The following is a 20,514-nucleotide window of genomic DNA, read 5'->3' as shown; positions in this document are numbered from 1 at the left end:
TGATTGTAGGATAGGGGCTTTGATTGCTGTATTTGGAACAAAAGTGTGCCAGGAGATACTTCTATGTGGTTCCCACTGACTATTTAAAGCATAGCACATACAGGGCCTGAAGCACAAAGCAGGAGATGACACACCTGCCTCGTTCTTTTCGATGTGCAGTTTTGTCATTGACTACAAATGCTGACTGTCCTAAATCCAAGTAACAGTTACAGGCAGCAGTCTTACTTTGCTTGTGAGGGGGGCACACATTTGGATACCCTGTCTCTATTGTGTACCTTTCACTTGGGATTCTTCACCTACTGATGTGAAAGTTGCATCCCAAATTACCGGGGCTGCCTCAGTGTGCCCTGCTGACGGCGAGGAACCCAGCCTGGCGCGTGAAGAGTTACAGAGGAATTGTGCACTTGCATTCTTCAAACGACGTCTGCTTCGTGTTTGTACACACAGGCTCTTTTTAAAAATTCTGCTGGCATATTGTTTACAGTGGGTACTGGAAACCATCACATCTGCTTGCATCTCGCACGGAATCTCAATAGCTCCATCACGGAGCCCCGGCGCCTGCTCCTGCGCGAGGCCTTTGTGGCGAGTCGATAATGCCTGCCATCTGCCACCGAGCACACAGCTACCTGCCAGCAAGCCGGCTGCGCTGACCTCTGCTTCCCCACCACTGATTAGTATTCACACACCGCCTTATTAGAAATGACCCTGCCAGGCCCCTCTGTTTCGCTGCCTTTGCAGTGCTTTGAGGCTCACCTGGCAGGCACTGCAGTGGAGGAAGCTAAAGATATAATCAGGGGATGCAGGCAGGCTTTGCAAAGCAGATGGTGTCTATAGTCTGGTGTTAAGAGACTGGACTACTAATGCAAACATTAATGCCTAATATTCAACTATTACACATTGAGATGTATAGCTATATATTGTGGAGGTTAAAAGGCAGAAGGCTTAGAGACTCTGGAGTTGCTGCACATGTATCACAAAAAATTTCCTCACAGATTTTTAACTTTCTCCACTTAAATTAATCTTATCCCTTGCCAGGTTGTTTGATTTGGTAGGCATAGCAGGAGCAATTGTTTTCTCAGGTATAAAATACTTTGCTTTAATCCCTTGTCTTCCATGTCTTCCAGCCTCTCCCCTAAACAGGTAAAATTCTTGAATATTGTTGATGAGTAAGAAAAATATGCAAAGGGTTGGAACTTTAAGTTGCCACAAATAAAGGGTTGACATTAAACCAAATTAATCATTTGAGAAGATTCTTTAGGAAATTATTTCTCCTGTTGCTTTATTCCCCAAGGATAAGATCAAATAAGCTTCTGAATAACAAAAGGCAGAAGAATCTCTCTTTTCACATAACAGAGCTCATTGGTACAGATAATTTTAGCACTGTCTACAAAGGAGACATTTAATAGTCTGGTTTAAGGAGAATTTGCTACTGAGTTATAAAGGGAAAAAAAAAAAGACCTTTGAAACCTGATGAGCTAGACAGAAAAAATAGAGCAAGAAATGCCATTAAATTAATGAACTTAAACGTGAGAACTATAAAACCATGTGTTGAAAGTCCACTATCCTTATTCAGTGTTACAACCAACACACATGTCTAGCATATGACCAGAACCAGTACATGCACTTGTGATTCCTGACCAAGGGTAAGAAGAAACCGGTACTGTGCTACTGTTCATTGCGCTACCGCTGTGGGTGTGCCATGGAGCAGCGCTTAGACAAGCTCCTTGTCTTTCCAGAATAAGTGGTTAAGCCGTAGCCCGATGCTGCAGAGGAGAGTGTATCACTCCATGGCCGCCGTGCAAAGGAAGCTGTACGTGTTAGGTGGGAACGACCTCGACTACAACAACGATCGGATCCTGGTCCGTCACATCGACTCCTACAGCATAGACGCCGACCAGTGGACCCGTTGCAGCTTCAACATGCTGACAGGTGAGCATTGTACAAAAGGGGAGCTCACTACTGTTGAACTGAAATGTCTTTTCCCTTTTGATGCCTTTAGTATGTGGAACTCCGTGACTTTGCGACAAGTGCTTCCAATTTAGGGACCACTGTTAGCCAAGAAGACACTTTTCATTACAGTTCTGGCATTCAGTGGTCTACAAAACGTTTGTTTCTGTACATTGTACATTAAATTTTGAAGAATGCGCAGATAAATTTCATTTAATTAAGCAGTCAAAAATAATTTGTCATAATATTACCAGTACTGTTTTTTCATTCTCCAAAAGCTTGCCTGTGGTATTGGTTTAGCTCCCTGAGTGAGTGTACAAGAGACTGATGTGTCTTTACCATGTAGCATTGTTTTGTAGTGGTTTCTGCTGGCATTATAGGGCAAAGCTTTCACTGAAATTTGTTAACTCTTGCTTATTTCTAAATAGTATCTCCTTAATAAATTACCCAAAAGGACATGTCCTTGTTGGAATTCCATCAAGTCAGAAATTAATTGAGCACTTAGTTAACTACAGGATCTGTAAAGTTCTTCTTGACATATTAGGAAGAACTGTTACAGCTGGAACTTGGAAAACACTGCAGCTCACTGTCCCTGCCACCCACTCCACCAAAGTTCACCTCAACCTGATACAATTCCCAGATGCAGTATCCCCTTGAATCCCAGGGAGAGACACAGAATTGTAGAATGGTTGTGGGTTGGAAGGCACCTTAAAGATCATCTAGTTCCCACCCCCTGCCATGGGCAGGGACACCTCCTATTAGACCCATGTTGCTCAAAGCCCCATCCAACCTTGAGCACTTTCTGGGACTGGGCATCCACAACTTCTCTGGGCAGCCTCACCACCCTCACAGTAAAGATTTTCTTCCTAATACCTAATCTGAACCTACTCACTTCCAGCTTGAAGCCAATCCCCCTTGTCCTGTCACTACATGCCCTTTTAAAAGTCCCTCTCCAGCTTTCCAGTAGGCTCTCTGCTGGTAGTGGAAGGCCACAATTAGGTCACGCATTCTCTTCTTCAGGCTGAACAGACCCCAATCCTAGCAGCCTTTCATCCTAGAAGAGGTGCTCCATCTCTCTAATCAACTTGGTGGCCTCCTCTGGACTTGCTCCAACAGGTCCCTATCCTTCCTGCAGTGAGGTCCCCAGAGCTGGGAACAGCACTCCAGGTGGGGTCTCACCAGAGTGGAGCAGAGGGGCAGAATCCCCTCCCTGAACCTGCTGGCCACACTTCCAGACAGGCACGTGACACATTGTTAGAGAAGTACCAACAGTAGGGTTGCTTGGTTTCCAAGTCAGACCATCAGAGTACTTGCTGGACACTAGGGAGAGAGGCATAGATTAAAAAGGAATTGCACATGGTCAAACAGAACTAGTTTTTCATGTGTATTTTGCTCGCTAGTTCATTATTTTATTATGTGGAGGAACTGACAGCCTTTGAGAAGGATGTCATCTGATTTGCAACTGCAAAACCCTGGCAGTGCAGGTGCCCTTCTCATTCTGGAGCTGACCCTGTCCCACTGAATGCTGTCAGGCAGCCTCCTCTCCACTGCCTCCAGGTTGTTTCCACAACCCGAGCCTTAAGAAGCTACCTAAGCCTTTCTTTCTGTCAGTACAACTGGCAGTAAATGTGCCTGGTGAACTGTGTAGTGCAGATTTTTTTTTTTAGGCTGTATTTTTCCTTCAAAACTCCCAAACTTGTTGGGAGACCGTTGCTATGGGGATGAACTTGTGCAGCAGCTCCTGTGCTTGTACCTGGAAGAGCAGGGCTGAACAGGTGTGGGCAGCACACGGGGGGCACTCGGTGCTCTCAGCCTCTGTTTGTTCATGTCTGATGGAGGCTGAGGGGCAGGTGGGGACTGTGTCTGTCACCTGAGACACACGTGAGGAGGGAGTGAATGGTCCTGCACAGCCACACCTGGGCAGCACCAGGCAGGGCTCCTGCAGAGAGCAAGGAACTGCCCCCCCACGCCTCACCTTCACTCCAACACGCTGGGAATTCTGGAACAGTCAAGTCACTGCCAGGAGTGTTTGCATCCCATTACAGAACTCCAGCATTTGGTGTTAAAAGGGTTAATTAAACACTGAAAGTGGTTTCTATTTCCTTCTTTGCTTTAGGTCAAAATGAGTCTGGAGTTGCTGTCCACAATGGTAGAATATATTTAGTTGGTGGCTATTCGATTTGGACAAATGAGCCTTTGGCATGTATCCAGGTGAGCGATTTAGGTTTCTTTTAAAGTCTTTTCCAATAATCTTGCAAGTATAAGTTTTGCACAGTTGTTATTAAAAAAGGAAAATACATGTGAAGAGGAGAGATTAAGGATATTTCTTATGCAGGCACTGAACCTGCATAAACAGAGGAAATACTGTAGAAATTAAAAGTATTTCCAGATGAGCCAATAGATGCAATTCCTCTAAGATATTCCAGTAAACCAGGGGTGAATTGTCTTTCCTTTGGCAAGGTTTGGATAAAATAACGTGTATATATATTCACTGGTTACACAATCAAGTTCAAAATTAAAAGGGTTGCAGAAATGGATGATGGGGCTAAGAATTTTTCAGCCCATATTGGGATTTTTCTTTTCTTTCCAAGTTGTGTTTCTGAAGGGCAGCCAGAGTTAACTAGTTGTTCATTGACCAAGTGCAGTCAGCCTGCTACCTGCCCTACTGCTTATTACTAATTGAAGTTTTTTGATCCCTGCCCTAGGCAATAGGTTGTCCAACAAACTCTTCTGCTCTCCCATCTTTTATAAAAGCAGCTCACCCGCAGATCCATGGCTTTCAGGTATTTTGGTACAGAAATTAGGAATTCTTATCTTTCTGCATGTTTCTGAGTGAAGCAGTTCTGCATCATAGCCACTGCTTTGTCACCAGCTGGGCAGTTAAAGGCAGAAACTCCTGTTTATATCTCAGTTTCTGCACTTTTGCTGATAAATAACATTTTTACTAGCTCCCAACTTTTTGGATTTTAGAATTTCACCTCCAAACGGTCCCATAAGACTAGAAGTTAAGCTTAGCATAAGAAGGGAGTATATTAGGCTGCCAAGCTGCTGGTCTTATATTGAGCACTTAGTAGCATGAATTTGTAAATAGTAAGATAATGCAAGATCAACAGTTAAAAACATGTTCTGGTCATTAGTATAACTGTGTTTTAGCAAGTTGTTGGATACCAAACCAAAAAATTTACTGGAAAAAGTCATTCAGTCTGGCTTGGATATGGCTGACATACAATGCTTAGATGGAGTAATAGCACCGTATAGAGGTAGCAGCTGTGCTCCACCAGTGGGCTCGTTTATCATCAACAGGTACTCTCAGTATTGCACCTGGGTTTTAACACAGCTTAGTGACAAGTAAAAATAATCCTGGGATCTTGCTTTCTTAAATGGACATTTGTCCATATCCCCAGACTGGTCGTGAACTGGCAGCTTGCCTGACACAGTCCCCACATAAAAGGGAAAAGAAATATAATGAGTGATTTGGCAGAGCTGTGTGTGTTGTCCCTTCTCAGCTGTTGGCAGTGTGCCTGGCTTTAACCAGCAAAACTAGCCCTTTTATCTTCCAGCTGAGGAAATCTGAGGTTACTTTCTCCTTTGGAAGAAAAAAATTCCACTTTTTCTTTAAATTTCTTTACTTACTTTAAGTCAGTCATTTATTTGGCATTCCCATCTTCCATAGAGTTTCTGTGCCCCCTAAATACCTTGGAGCTGACAAATGATTTGTACTCTGTGCTAACAGGAGCCCTTCTGTGCAGAGTAACCCACCTGCACGGCTGCACATTCTCCTGCCAGGAAAGAAGGATCCAATGTCATTGTTTGCTCCCAAGTGCCTGAGCACTCAGGTTTTGGGTTGGGTGATGAGAACAGCAGATGGATCACCGAATCCATAAATGATTTAAAAATTATCTTAAGCTACCTTTTCCACTGGGATTAATAGTAAATACATGAGGTGGGTGCCAGCAAATCTGTTTCAGCTTTCTTCTGTGATCCCAAAAATATTTTGTATGCTTTGCCATGCAGGTGCTGGATGTTAGCAAGGAGGGGAAGGAAGAGGTATTCTATGGGCCTACGCTCCCTTTTGCTTCCAATGGAATAGCAGCCTGCTTTCTTCCAGCTCCTTATTTCACGTGTCCCAACCTTCAGACTCTGCAAGTGCCTCACCACAGGATCGGCACAATGTGACACATTCCTTGCGCTTCACGGAATCGGACGTGGAGAAGGAAAACATCAAACCCTGTGTATAGAAGGGTTTCTCTGGGTCAGTGAGAAGAATCAATCCACTTGGGCTGCTGCTTTACCATCACACATTTGTCTTAAAGTCAGATCACAGCAGGCAGGAAGGAAGTTCCAAAGCTGGCTTGCAGTTTCCTCAGCCTCAGACACAGAGCAGATACGTGAGCGCGTTTTGCATTTCTGCCGGTGACCACTTGCTACGTGTCTTCGTCATTTCCTTATGCAACTTCGTCAGCCATCGTGGATGCTCTCAGCTCTTCCTGGGCCGCTGCTCTTTGGAGTCTGCACATTCAGTTGTTCACCAGTGGCGCTTTCAAAGACAGTAAAAAATCTCTGTTTATGTTGACAAAGATGATACAATACTGTGCTAATTATGCAACTTACTCAATACCTTTGGCAAAAAGAATAACAAATGTGTTGACTTCCAATTCTGAACTCCATCGTTTACAGTTTCTCATTTAATAATGCTTCATTTGAAATTTAAATACTTCAAAACAGATTAAAACAAAAATAAAAAAAAAACAAACAAGCCCTATAGGATATGAGGAACACATAAAAATTGTCTCAGCTGAAAGGCAAAGAAAATGAAGCCTCATGGTTAAACTCAAGTCTGAACTGAATGTGTTTGTCTGAGAATCTAAAGATTGTTTGGGATGTCATTTACCAAGGTCTACTACCAAATAAATGTTACCTTCTGTCATATGATCAATTCTTCCTGACAGCTGCAGTCTTTTAATGGTGGAGATAAGCCTCTTTACTGTATAATTAAAATGTGCCATTTACTTAATATTTTTAATATCCAGTTTGCAAGGGGTCACCACATTTACAATTATCAGTGAACAGTCTCATTTTGTTCAACATATGGTCCCACAAATCACTGGTCTCCAGAGGCTAAACAGGTGTAGAACAATGTCAATATTTATTTATTTATTCTTTCATTTTATATAGCGTGTCTCCATTCCACTCTCCAGGCATATGCCAGCTCACAGCAAATACTCTAACCTGGTGTATTTCGGCTTTGCTTGGCTACTGCAGTCCCTGTCTCTCATCTCTGTGTTTTATTTACATATTGAACAAAAATGTCAATGTTTGTAAATATTAACCAAGCATGTAATTAAATCTTTCTCTATTTCTGATTTATGGATAGTCTGCACTTCTCTGCCTTACCTACTGATCAGCTCCCTGCCACTGTGCTGCCTGAGCAGACCTATCAAATTCCTGCTGATGCTCCTGCTAATGCCACATGTGGAATGTGCTGCAGCAGTAGCCCGTGCCTGCTGGACAGGAACAGGTTTGACTTCGTCCAGTGAGCAGCGCTTTCTAATCAAAACTATCTTTTAACTTTTAAGGGTCTGATTACAGGGAGGTAACTCCTTATCATTTCTGTCTCCCGCTGGGCAGTGTATTGGTGGAACATCACCTTTCCTTTTCCATACTTATCAGGTTAGAATTTTTTATGGTCGGGTTTTGGGATTTTTTTTTTTTTTTTTTTTTTTTTTTTGTGGTTTTTTTTTTTTTTTTTTGCTGAGCTTTCTCACTTTCCTTGCCTCAAGCTGAGCTGCAGCTGCACAGTCTTTGCCTGGCACACTGGCTCGAGTTGCTAACACCATCTCCCTCTGTGCAACAAGCACGCCTATATCTAGGCAGGACTTCTCTCTGTGCTGCATGGGAGCTGAATAGGCTGTACATCAAGACATATTTTAATTTCTTGGTTTAATTTGTTTAATCTCCTGGAAATCTGCATGCAAGGGACAGCTCTCTGAACCATCCATTTACAGAAATTGTTTTCCTATGTGGGCTGCAGGGCCCAAGCCAGGCAAGTATACAAACTCTGACTTAGGTGTGGCTTTCAGGGACACAAACAGAGTACATGTCTCATTTTCAAGAGGAGGGTGGCTAAAATAATAAAAACCTGTGCAGGGGCTTTGAGTCTCATCACAGAGGTCTCACACCAGGTGAGTGATCTGCTTTTGTTTTGGGGGCAGAACTGACACTTCCTGTTTGTAAAGCCCAGGGCACTTCTGGACAATTGTGCAAAGTGTGTTTTCTATGTCTCAGCTTAGTTTGGACACTTTTATTCCTAGGTCTCATAGCTTACCACAGCTATGGAATCATTTCTAAACTGCTGCTTCTGGAGAGCAGGGGGAGGGATTAGGATGGATCAGGATGACTGCTGAGCAGTGGCAGAAAGTGGCAGCAGTGGCCTGGGTTTGAGAAGCAGAGGGGGGCAGCTTCCTTATGCAAAGCAGCATGTGCCTCTTGGTTCGAGGTCTGAAAGGCAAGAAAGTTGTTTATCATGTTTGTTCTGCCCTTTAGACACTTCTACTGCTCTGCTAGTTGTCACCAATTGTCTACACTGTGAATGGCAGTTTTCAACAGCTGTGCAATTGCATTATATTGGTTAGGGGTACCCCTGCCACAGAGCCTCAGGACAACACATATGCTCCTGTTAGTGTCAGGATCCTGCTCTGGCTTTTAATCATCAGGCTCCATTGATTACAGAGGTCTTTCACAGCAACCTCTTAGTCATTTGTGTCACACTTTCCTATCTGGGTTTTTCTGCTTTTGTTGCAGGCCTACAGGACAGATGGAGGGTGCTTTGCTGCACCTGAAGTCAGAAAATGCCTCATAGCCCTTGCCAGATGAGCAAAACCCTGTTAATTATTGCCAGGTAAGAAAAGGGAGGAGTGTGGATGCAAGAGCAGACAGAGAGCACCCTGCTGTGGCTGAGGGGTCTCAGCTGGAAGGAGTTAGGATAGGAGAGCAAAGCTGGCTTCATCTGCCACCTGCAGCTGTGCAGGATTCCTGCAAAGGCTGCCTAGTGAGCTGAACTTTTTGAATCACCATGTCCTTGCTCTGCAAACTACCATGGTTGCAGAATCCTGTGTGTGACCTCCTGATCCACCTGTGATGTTCTAAATTTTGTACTATTTTGGGCAGACATACAACTCTGAACCTGACCTTTGTCCCTACCCAGCCTACTGGTTTTGGTATGTACCTCTGACACAGTTTAGCTCAGTTTTTCCACACAACCTTAAAGCTGTCCAGAACAAGAATATTATTTCCATGCTTGTTGGTTCTGCTGCCAGAGTCTGATCATCACAGTGGGAGAGCAGATGCCAGCACAAGTCATTTATCCAGCTGGGAGTGTGCAAGGTAAGGGGACAAGTTGCAACCAGTGAGAACCCACTACTGCTTCAGGGGAAGAGGTGTTCTTACCAGTGAATAATGCAGCAGTCACTGACTGTCCTGTTTGCAAGAGAGTGCAGTTCTGTGCCCTGAATTCCTTAGATTTACACATTAAGGCTATTTATATCTGCAGTTAAGACTTTTGGGCCACAAGGTCTTGAAGATCTGTATTGAAAAGCTGTTCTCTGATCTTTTTCAGGCCATGCCCATAAAGAATAATATTCTATCCTTTATATAGCTTTAATTAAAGTATATAAATATATACTTTACCTTTGAGTCCTAAAATGTGTTACCAGCTTTTAGCTATAAATAACCACAAGTGAATCAGCTACTTTCTGCTTTTAATCCATAAAATGCCCAATTTTCACAAGCAGCAGCAGCAACAGCCTCTTCTGCCACTTTGGTGTCTCTTGAGCATTTCACACCCAAGTGCTGACTAAAGAAACACTCACATTATGAGCCAGTGTGCAGCAATTCTGCTTCTGTACAGTAATGGTTTTGTAATCCTTTGACTTCTAGTTGTGGCTTAGGATTTTCTTCTTAGTTTAGCAGCTTTTGAGCCAAATTCCTGACTCTAAGAAGAGCTGAAACTGCTGTAACTCTTTTTCATCTAAATTCTGCCTTCCCCAGTTACCCTCCCCCAAACCTGTACATACATTTAGTACATCAGTTGCAGAATCGTGGAGAAACAGATAATTGAATATTCACACATGCAGAAACAACCCAGGCAGAATGTGGAACAATGTGGAAACAGGCGCGAAAAGAGGCGGCATCTGTTTATTGAAAATTAAAATGTAGAATAAATTAAGAGGGCAAGGTTAAAACACTTCATCTGCAGACAGAGTTTGCAGGGGAGGAAGACTGCAGGAAGTTTAGCACACAAGACTGTGTATAAAGGACTTATGCAGTTCTATTTTTGCAAAATGAGGGTTTTTTTTCTCCCCCAAGGACACGTTGCAAAGGGATAAAGTGTCCACATAAAGAATGGTTTTCCAATAGAGATGATTATATATAGCAGTTTCACAGTAATGCCAGAATTAAAATGCTTAAAACATTAATGTTGCAATGTTTCAAGTACTGAAGAACAGAGTAAGTATTTTTAGCAACATCCTCAATTCCTGTAAGTAAATGCTGTGCAACTCTCCACCAGTGCCTATGCAGGTCATGCTGGGCCTTTCTAAACCAAACAATGAATTTAGCCAATTTGCATTTTTAATGCCTGTTTTGGTGTCATTCTGCAAGGAGAAGGGTAGAGCCAAGATAGTGTTTGATGGACTGACAAATGCAGTGAATTTGGTTGTAATGTGGAGTTACTCTGCTGGCATTTCCAAAGGCCTCTAAAGATACCACATATATAAATAGAGGATCTGAGCTTTTGCTTTTTTTTGTTGTTGTTCTGTACATACCTTTGCACTTTGTACATTAAGTTTGCAAAAGGTTTACCACTTTGAAGCTGCTCAAGTAGACAAAAGCTATATCCTAGTCATTCATCAGAAAACAAGCTTAATTATGCTAGGACATATTGACACTGCATCAGATTTTTAATCTTCAACATAATTTTATAACCATTGCTAACAGATGGGCTGATTACACTGAATTTGAGTTTTAAGTAATAGTTAAAAATTCTAAAATATGATTAAACTGGAAATACCCATTGCATACCTAATTTTCAAAAAGCTTCTGAAAGAAGGAAAACCAGAGTGCAGTAAAACCTCTTTTTTGCTTCCTGAGGGAACTATAGTGCATTTAAGTGCAGAGTTATCAAAGTTCCTTAGATGACCAAGCAGTTGGCAGCTCCTCTTCTGTTCAATTACAACAGATAGGCCAGGACCTTATTCCTTCCATGGGTCTGCTGCTCTATTTTGGCATAAAATGTGTGAATTTTCCTATTTCAGAACCTCTTTTTTATCAAACCATGTAACCCCCCCCCCCTTTTTTGTTTTTCCATTGAAAATGAAAGCAAAGAGTAATTTAAATTAGCATAGTTCTGCTCTTCGATAACAATAACAAATGTAAAATTCTTATGAAACAGAGGGACAGCTTTGTGAGACTAATGGAAGTCATATGTGAATTCTGAAGGGAAGGTATTTTTTTTCATGTTATCTTGTTAAGGTTACTAAAGGAAAGATAAGCCAGACTTCCCTCTGCCTGCCATTGTTCATCATGTGCTGGACATGTGCTTCATATCACAAGAATGATAATGGGTCAGAGGTGATTGATTTTCTGAATTCTGGAATAAGGGAAATATAAAGATTAAATACTGTCTATTTAGATCTCAATTCTATACATTGCAGAAAAAAAAGGGTGCAAAGTATATATAAACACACATCACAAAACTGTGTCCTCTTATATCCTGGAACAGTCCTCTGGCCAAGGAGATCAGCGTGGAAAATTCTGGCAAGGCTCATGATGGCTTGGTTTCAGACAGATATCCTGTCACCAGTATTAGCATTTCCAAATGAAAGGACATTCTGGTCACAGACTAGGGCAATTAAAAGCATACTTAGGGCACCAGGTTCAGGGCAAAGAAAAGCATACTGAAATTAAAAATTTTGTTAAAACTCCACTGACAATCATTCTATAGCTATCAGTAATTAAGATGTCTGCTAGTTTTGGCTAGGGTAGAGTTAATTTTCTTCACAGGGGCAGGTATGGGGCTGTGTTCTGGATCTGTGCTGAACACAGGGTTGATAATATAGAGATGTTTTTGTTATTGCTGAGCAGGGCTTACACAGAGCCAAGGACTTTTCTGCTTCTCGTACTGCCACGCTGGGGAGGGGGCTGGGGGTGCCTGGGAGGCTGGGAGGAGACACAGCCAGGACAGGTGACCCCAACTGACCACAGGGACATTCCAGACCATGTGACATCATGCTCAGTACATGAACTGGGGGAAGAAGGAAGAGATATTTGGAGTGATGGTGTTCATCTTCCCATGTTACATGCTACACTGTTACGTGTGATGGGGCCCTGCTGTCCTGGAGATGGCTGAACACCTGCCTGCCCTGGGGAAGCAGCGAATTCATTCCTTGCTTTGCTTTATTTGCATGCCATTCCTAGTTATGGCTTTTGCCTTCCCCATTAAACTTTGTCTCAGCCAAGGAGTTTCCTACCTTTTACCCTTTCAATTCTCTCCCCAGTCACACTGGTGGGGGAGCAGCTGTGTGAGGCTTGGCTGCTCGCTGGGGTTAAACCATCACAACATTCAAAACAGCTTAATACCACCAACTTTTCATTATATAGATGGGTTTGAATAATGAAATTTCTCTGAATTAGGTACTCTGGCTACAATTATTTTCAGGATCTTTTCACCATCTGTTGCAGAATTTACAGCTGCAGGAAATGTTCATCCATGCAGCAGTGGTATTTTTAAACGTGCTGGGAGACATCCTTGCCATCGTAGAAATAAAACACCCCTGCAATGAGTAGCAATCTTCAAATGAGTGAGGTTACTTAGAGCCTCATCTTACCTGACCTTCAATGCTTCCAGGGAGGGAGTGTCTACCAACTCTCTGAGCAACCTGTCCCAGTGTTTCACCATCCTCATAATAAAAAAAATTCTTCCATGTATCTAGTCTGAATCTACCCCTTTTTAAACCAAATTGTTCAGTATAAAATAATAAAGGTTTAATTTAAATAATGTTTATTGCCTTAAGCAGCCTTTATACCGACACCATCTAATAGGATATATTTTTTTTTTAGCTTTTAGATTTTTTCTATGTTTTAGTTAAAACCAGCATTTTCTTTGTTCCCCCTGACTGATTTTGGACTGCTGTTTGGTGTGTGCTTGGTAGGTCAGCATAAACTAGCACTCTGCAAGTCTTCCTCTCACTAATATTATTGGAGCTATCAGTCACATCTGCAAATGTCCATACAACCCATCAGGTCCCCCATTTGGCACTGGTTGATGACTATGATGCAAAATGCCTTGTTTCTGTTTGCATTAACTTTGTGACAAAGAAGAATGGTATTTTCCAAACTGTTTAAATTAGTTTCTCATGTGCCAGGAGCTGCTGTGCATTTACATAAAGTCCTGTTGCTTTTTCAGAAACTTCCAACCACTAGAGATTGTATTAAATATGTCTTTAATAACCTACTAAGCACATCATTAAATGCTTCATTGTAATATCTGTTCTATCCTTTAAAATCACAGCTTTTACTTTCAGGAAGTAATACTACAGTCAGACATCTGTTCCGGGATCTACTGTGTGGTAGGACTCAAATTTCAAGGGCATCTCAATTAATTTCTCTTGGAGAAGGGTGTTTTTAATTTTTTTTAAAAAAGCTTTTCAGAAGCAGAATGCTCCTGGGATGAATAAACTCCCAGGTACATAAGCTGAGGAGAAGCTACAATGCAGGTTCAATAAGTTACTTTCATAATGAAAAGAACCTCCATGTTCTGCACTATTAAGTAGCCTAAAGAGGCTTTTAGTTACTGCATTATCTGAAGTACTGATAGCCGATTTAGGCAAGAAGATTATCTAGTTCAACTTGATAAGATTACGGTAACGAAAGGGAAGCTGCTCTGAACAAGATTTTAGGGATTTTTATGGAGCTATTAGGCATAAAAATAATTTTTCCTTTCTGTTAACATTGGAAAATTAAAATGTGAATAACTTTAAAAGTAAGAGCCTGCTCACTGGTGTTGCCATTACTGGCAAACCCACTCTGAAGTCCAGTAAGTAGTTTCAGAAATTTTCAGAAAGCTTCAAAGTATTGAGGGAAGTGAAAAGTGTGGATACCACAGCCATTAGTGAAAGTTTCCTAAGCACTTCAGGAAAAAAAATGCAGAAAAATTTACAGAGCTAGATCCACCCTGGAAAGACCCATAACACAGCAAAGTGTTTGAAAGATCCAACTCTCCCAGCAAACAGGAATAATTACTAGCCTATTATCAAATGATGAATATTTTAATTAGAAGTCTGTCCTCTCTTCTTTTTCCCTCACACCTTTCACACCTAGTATAGGTGGATAACTAATAATGTCATGACCAATTAAAAAACCATTGGGACCCCTGGAAAATATAGATCAATTTTAAGAACATAGCATTGAAAAGGAAGGGAACAGGAAATCTAAACCTGCCTTTTCTTATATTACCCACAAAGAAAACGGACAGGTTTTACAATGGAGTATGAAATACTGAAATGTTTTAATACAGGTGGAATTTAAAGACAGCTATATACATTCTGTGCAACATAAACATATTAAAAAATACTCTCTTAACACAAGCTTTATCACACTGGCACAACCCTGGTGAATGCACTGCAGTCAACAAGTTGACTACTAGAGAGCACACGTTTTTCCCATTCTACTAAAATAATAAATTAGAAATTACAAAATTATGATTTTCTTAAGAACAGACTGAGTAAGATTTTCAAAAGTACACTATTAAGAGGGACAGGTCTCATTCAGTGTGAACTAAGTTGTGAAATTCTATGAGATCCTGTCTTGTATGTTGCAATATAGGCTCTGTTCATACAGATATTTGAATCTGTAATAAATTAGCTTTCAATCTTTCTATTGCTGTTCATCAGGATATTGAGTCAATCTTCAAATGCATGACAATAATAAAATACCAAAGGTTTTTTTTTTTTAAATTAATACATAAATTGGGTAAAAAACAACCACAAAAATTGATACATGTATTTCCATTGTGAAGATAAAGAACTTGTCTAGTGTGTCATAGTCTGTAGTTTTAGGTACCAACAATGTCATAATGTCCAAGAGGAAAGGATTAATCACCAGCACATAACTGATCTGTCTCATTTTCCAGTTTTTGTATCTCATTTTGTCCAGCCTCTGCAAGGTGAGATAAGAGTCTCTTATAGGCTTCTCTGTTGGGAGAAAAAAAACCAAAACATATAACATGTTACTTTAATAATCTCACACATCCTAGGAGTAAAAGTGTGTAATTCCCAAACACATTGCTTAGATATTGAGATATTAAAACATTTTAATTTCCCCCCACCTATTCAACTGGTTTTTTGCTGTGACTCTTTAGCATGGCTAGATCAGAGGAAGAATAGGGACTGCACTGTTTACAGCTAGAAGCGTAGTGGAGCTGCTTAGAAGCCTACTTAAACAAGTAAACTGCTGTGAAATATAAGTTCCTTATTTAAAAACGTGGAGTTTCCAAGGCCTAGATGATATTGGCATTCAGACTTGATGATGTTTGCTCTCTCATTTCTGCCTAAGTAATCCCTGTGACTCTCACCACAGCACAGTGATGTGAGCCCCTTGCACTTGGGTGCAGCCCAAGCACTCAACCAGATTCAGACCACCATCCTCAGCCAAGGACAATGACTGTTTTAAAATAAACCTGGAATTCAGAAAGGAACTGTCACTCAAGTGGATTTTCCAGAAGAGTGCATATGTGTTGATGAGACTTTTCACCTTAAGTTCATTCTAATACTCTCCAACCCAGACAATGTAATTATTGTTAAAGCACTGCCTCTGACATTTAGGTCTTTTCTAATTATCTATTTTTGTCATGAAGTATTACCTTGAGCAAACAAAACTGCAGTTTTCATACTAGTTCCTTGCAATTACAACACTGGACATCACCACTAGAAGTTGCATTTAATGCAACTTCTGAACCTTACTTCTTTTATAGAAACAGATTTGCACTTTAATGTCTGCAGTGATTGCATTGAATACGTTAGTATCATGTTATTTGGAGTCTGGGACATAAGAGAGAAAATCAGGTGTTCTTGAAGAGAGAAAATTAGTGTTCTTACAATAAAATGCTCATGGATCACCTCAGCCTGCTGGGTAATGGAGCACATTCTAAATACAAATTACTAATAGAAAACATCGACAACAGATCAGCTAATATATATGGTTTAAGTGATAAGGATAAAGGAAATGTAGCTCTTCAGTAATCTCCAAGTATGTATTTCAGGAAGCTCAAACAACCTGCATGCTTTCAGCATTTTGTAAATAGTGGGATGAATGTTATCATATTAACAGTATTTAACAAAAGAAAAGCAAAAATTTTAGTTATGAAACACACTGTCAAAGGATGAAAAGCAGGTCAAGTGGAAATCCTGCATATAACAGTACATCAGGCTGATCCTGGGCAAATTCTCTTAAATAAAAGCAAATGCAGTTGTTGGTAGTGAACAGAATTGGTAGTAAAAAGTGAGTATTATAATTACAAATTAATTAAATACATTTTTCATTAAATGGAAGATGAATACCCTGTGAGTGCCCATCAGTGTCTCAAGAGTTGTTATTGCACAACTCTGTCTTTTGGACTTTTTATAGCCCAGGCCCTGCCAACACACAGCTCAAAACTTGCCCAGTGTGAGGCATGAGTGGATCCTCCCCTTTGAGAAGTCCCAGGATGTGAAGCAGTGCAAACACTGGGGCCAGTTCCTTGCCCAGACCACGGGAGAGTCATGGGCAGTGAGCAGCACTAACAGGAGAGGCTCCACACAAGGCAGAGCTTCCTGCAGTTTTGTAACAGTGCTTGCATAGATGCTGACAGGTCAGTGCTGCATCTGCACCCAGACACCAGCATCCCTGCAGAGCTGCTCCCCTCCTGTGTCAGTTCTCCTAAGGCCAGATGGATTCACATGTCAAATATTTCTGTTTTGAGTTCTTGGGGGGCAAATGGAGGAAGTGTGAGCCTGCTGTGCCTATCGAAGCCAGCCTCTCCTGGACACCCACAACTCTTCTAAGTTTAGATTATGAGAGAGCTCTTGGTATTAAGTTGGGGGGTATTTATTTTCCAAGCACTCAGACCATACCTGATTGTACTATAATTTCACATATGAGCCATATAATCCTCTAAAACAGGAACTAACAGGAAAATTCGTTGGGTAAGGAATTCTTAATTCTGTTTTGCAACCTACATTGTAGAAACAACCTGGCTTCACATAAATTCTACTCTGTGGACCCTAGTATCAAAACATCTCTGAAAATATTTATCAAATATAGATAGCTTAAAACCATGAAAGGCTTGAGTTAAGGGAGATTTCTGGCTGAAAACACTTAAAAATCACTCACTTTTGAGTGTCTTAACACTGCTTGCTTTCAACAGAATAAACCTCTACTATTCATTGTCAAAAACAGTATTAAATGAAAATCAAACCTCTGTGCAGCATTTCTTCCAAGGCCTTGTTTGTGCTCAGAATCCTTCAGAGACTGTGTAATTGTGGGAATCAGGCTGGTAACTAAAGTCTGATCCAAGACTGCCACTGTTTCCAGTATGCTGAAAACCCGGTGATCATAGACAGCAGTGTATTCCTGGATAAACTGCCTGAGGGGGATAGAGGGGCATTTAATGCAGGGGCAAAACTAGATGCAGAGAGCATGCCAACAACAACTGAAGAGTCTAATCAGAACAAACAATCTGGCTGCATAGCAATTTTCATATTGTTACACTGGAATAATCTACCTGGAATACTTTCTCTAAACAAAGCCATGGTTTTGAAACCTAATGCTGAGAATTCCACACATTTATTTTCAAATAATTTGGAAGATTCTGCTGCTGTTTCACCAGGACTGCCTTGTTCCAGAGCACTTTACTTCGTAATGTTTGCGAATGCAAAACTAAGCCATATATTTCTTATTTAATAAATAATTGTAATAAAATGACTAACAAAACAAGAGTTTAAGATTCAAATTTGCAGAAACAATGTTGGCATTTCATATAAAGCTCCCCTGGATCTTAAATAGGGCAGACCATTAGAGGGAAGCGCATCCATTTGCTGTCCTGAGGATCTGAAGACTTTATGGCTCACAGACTACATTCAAAATTAGCATCCTAGGGATGACACATCCCATGAAAGTGATGTATCACATACAGACTGGCGTTCCCACAAATACCCATTCTTTTTTCAGTGAGTCTCTCTCAAGGCTTTCACCTAGACCTAGCCCAGTACAGCAGCAGTGCTTAAGGCTTGCAGAATGTCTTTGAGTGCCAGGTCATGCAGCTCGTCAACTGTATCCATGCAAGATACAGGATTCATTTTGCAGAGCTCTGAAATAAGGATAATTTACATTATAATAATCTATTATTGTCACAAAGTCAAATTAAAAACCCTAAGCTTGTTATATGAATATTAGCTGCACTTCAAATTAGGCACACACATCTTTCACAGCACCATCAGCATTCCCAAGGTGTTTTTCCCATTGCAGGAGCAAAACACCTCCCTACTAATATGCCTCTCAAAATAGTACCTCATCCATGAGGAAGCGACTATGCCTCTCACTTCTGTTTTTCTGCTCTGGCTTTTGGCAAAGCTGCGTTCAAATCCAGTGCCAAAAGTACCATTACTAAAATACCATAAACAAGCAACAATGCAGCATGTTAGGAGAATTAGTTATTTAAAAAAAAAAACATGTTTGCTGTCAATTGGCTTGCAGCAGCTTTGCTGCCAGTTGGCATATTTTCTGGTTACCTAAATACAGAAGTCAGCTGGGTGGCATGTTCTCCTCCTGACCCTGCTTGGCAGCCTTCTACCATGTACTGTACAATGTCTGTAGATATTTTTTTAACTGCAAAAGAAAAATCACAATATTCACACAGAGCTCTTGAACTGACCATCTGGAGAATGTCTTTCATGAAGACAAAAATTTTTAAATGAGAAAAAAAAAGGTTTTATCTTTGATGCAAGTGAAATGATTGTGAGAGCACTTAGTTAGATTGGCTATAAAGAACAGAATGAGTCAGGTTTATGGAAAAGTCTTATTTTCACCACCATTATCCTTTAAACAGATTTTTAAATACACTATGGTTTTGTAAGTTAAAGCCAAGAGATATACATTTAGAGGAAATAGAGGTTTTAAATATAAGTTCTGCTTACATTCTTTAAGCATTCCTATTTGATTCAAAATAAAGGTCATCACAGCATTATATTCTGCTCAAAGCTATGTGGATCTACTCCACTTTCAGTAGTGGAGATTGTTCTGAAATTTTAACTTTTTTAAGGGAAAAAAGCCCTAAAAACCCCAACAACCTTCCCCACTATTTTCTCAGTAATTATTTCCAAATAAATACCCAAGTTGCAAGATACAGTTCTTCTTTTATAAAAGTGGAACTGGGCTGTAAGGCTTTTCTAGAAGGGTGTGGCAGAGCCCTGTCCAGGCAGGCAGGGAGCTGGTGGCTACAGCAGCACAGGACTTCCAGCTCATTACCCGGCACATTGCAAGGTGCGTACTCGGCTTTTAGCTGATATGGCTGTGATGGCAAAAGGGGGAAGAAAACTGGTCATGACTGAGCCAATTTCCTAAGCACATCTTGTCCCTGAAACTATTACAGACCAGAATCAAACAGTACTTTATTAGAGAAAATTCCCAGGAGACGTCAGAGGTGAATCCAAATTTTGCTTAATGCCTCTCTAGCAGCAAGAAATTGAAATTTTGAGCTCAGGTACATTCGTTATACAATGGTGGGTGAAAAGAGTGCTTCATTCTTTAAGTACCTAAAAATAAAGATGTTCTTGCTACAAAACAAAGCATGCTAAAAGAAGAAAGAAGATTCAAAGATACCTTCAGAGAGCAACATGCTACTTTTAATCCATTTATAATGCCTCTATGAGGAGAACATGCACTAGTCTTATTTGGTCTCAAAACTTTAGGTGGAAGAAAAGTGCCACAATTGCTAATGGAGGAGATTATATGGGAAGGATGGAGAAAAAGGAAATACCTTCAGATTCCTGAGAAGGTGATTAGTTTATTAGAGAGTTAAATGAGGCAGGATTTCTCTGCCTGAGAGGCAGAAGTCCCAGAACAGTTAATGAAAAAAAAAGCCTCATCCAGTTTAGCTGGCCAGATTGTTTTATTCACCTCATCTGAGAATCTTAAATACTGGTATGAAAGATGCTCAGCAGTGCAGAAATCTTGCAGGCGTGGAGAAATGTACTTAAAGCAAACAAACAGCTCACCTTGCAGCTCATTAACCAGTAGCAAGCACTTCAACACGGCTGGGAGAACCAAGTCTATGTCACACAGTTCAGTGCTCTGGGTTCTCTGAAGTACTTCAAGAATGAAAGCAAGAACAGAGGCCAAGCGAGGAGGTGGAGCATGCCCTCTGAACTGCAGGTAGCTTTCCCTGGGAAGACAAAGCAAGCCAGAACAAAGTCTATTATTTGTTTTTTTTTTTTTCCATGCAATGCAAGCACCATATACCTTAAAATAACTGTGATA

General features: G+C 40.9%; 2 protein-coding genes across 7 annotated transcripts in view; one reads left to right on the top strand and one right to left on the bottom strand.

Moving 5' to 3' along the window:
* KLHL32 (kelch like family member 32) overlaps positions 1-7,310 on the top strand; it is a 121,547-nt gene extending 114,237 nt beyond the window's left edge. For all 4 annotated transcript variants that reach the window (XM_053974410.1, XM_053974406.1, XM_053974408.1 and 1 more), the window contains 3 exons: positions 1,737-1,929; positions 4,064-4,158; positions 5,962-7,310. In XM_053974410.1, the coding sequence (XP_053830385.1) occupies positions 1,737-1,929; positions 4,064-4,158; positions 5,962-6,123 (450 nt within the window). In that variant the 3' untranslated portion in view covers positions 6,124-7,310. The remainder of the gene's footprint in view (positions 1-1,736; positions 1,930-4,063; positions 4,159-5,961) is intronic.
* Positions 7,311-14,492: 7,182 nt separating this feature from the next.
* MMS22L (MMS22 like, DNA repair protein) overlaps positions 14,493-20,514 on the bottom strand; it is an 88,891-nt gene continuing 82,869 nt past the window's right edge. For 2 of the 3 annotated variants that reach the window (XM_053974451.1, XM_053974450.1), the window contains 5 exons: positions 20,253-20,419; positions 18,768-18,864; positions 18,547-18,642; positions 17,456-17,623; positions 14,493-15,194 (listed from right to left, as the gene is read on the bottom strand). In XM_053974451.1, coding sequence (XP_053830426.1) covers positions 15,095-15,194; positions 17,456-17,623; positions 18,547-18,642; positions 18,768-18,864; positions 20,253-20,419 — 628 coding nt within the window. In that variant the 3' untranslated portion in view covers positions 14,493-15,094. The remainder of the gene's footprint in view (positions 15,195-17,455; positions 17,624-18,546; positions 18,643-18,767; positions 18,865-20,252; positions 20,420-20,514) is intronic. The other variant, XM_053974452.1, reaches the window with a different exon arrangement.

Source organism: Vidua macroura, chromosome 3, assembly GCF_024509145.1.
Source record: "Vidua macroura isolate BioBank_ID:100142 chromosome 3, ASM2450914v1, whole genome shotgun sequence".
Classification (NCBI taxonomy): Eukaryota; Metazoa; Chordata; class Aves; order Passeriformes; family Viduidae; genus Vidua; species Vidua macroura.
The sequence above is the reverse complement of the archived record's forward strand: the minus strand, read 5'-3'. Positions and strand labels throughout refer to the sequence as shown.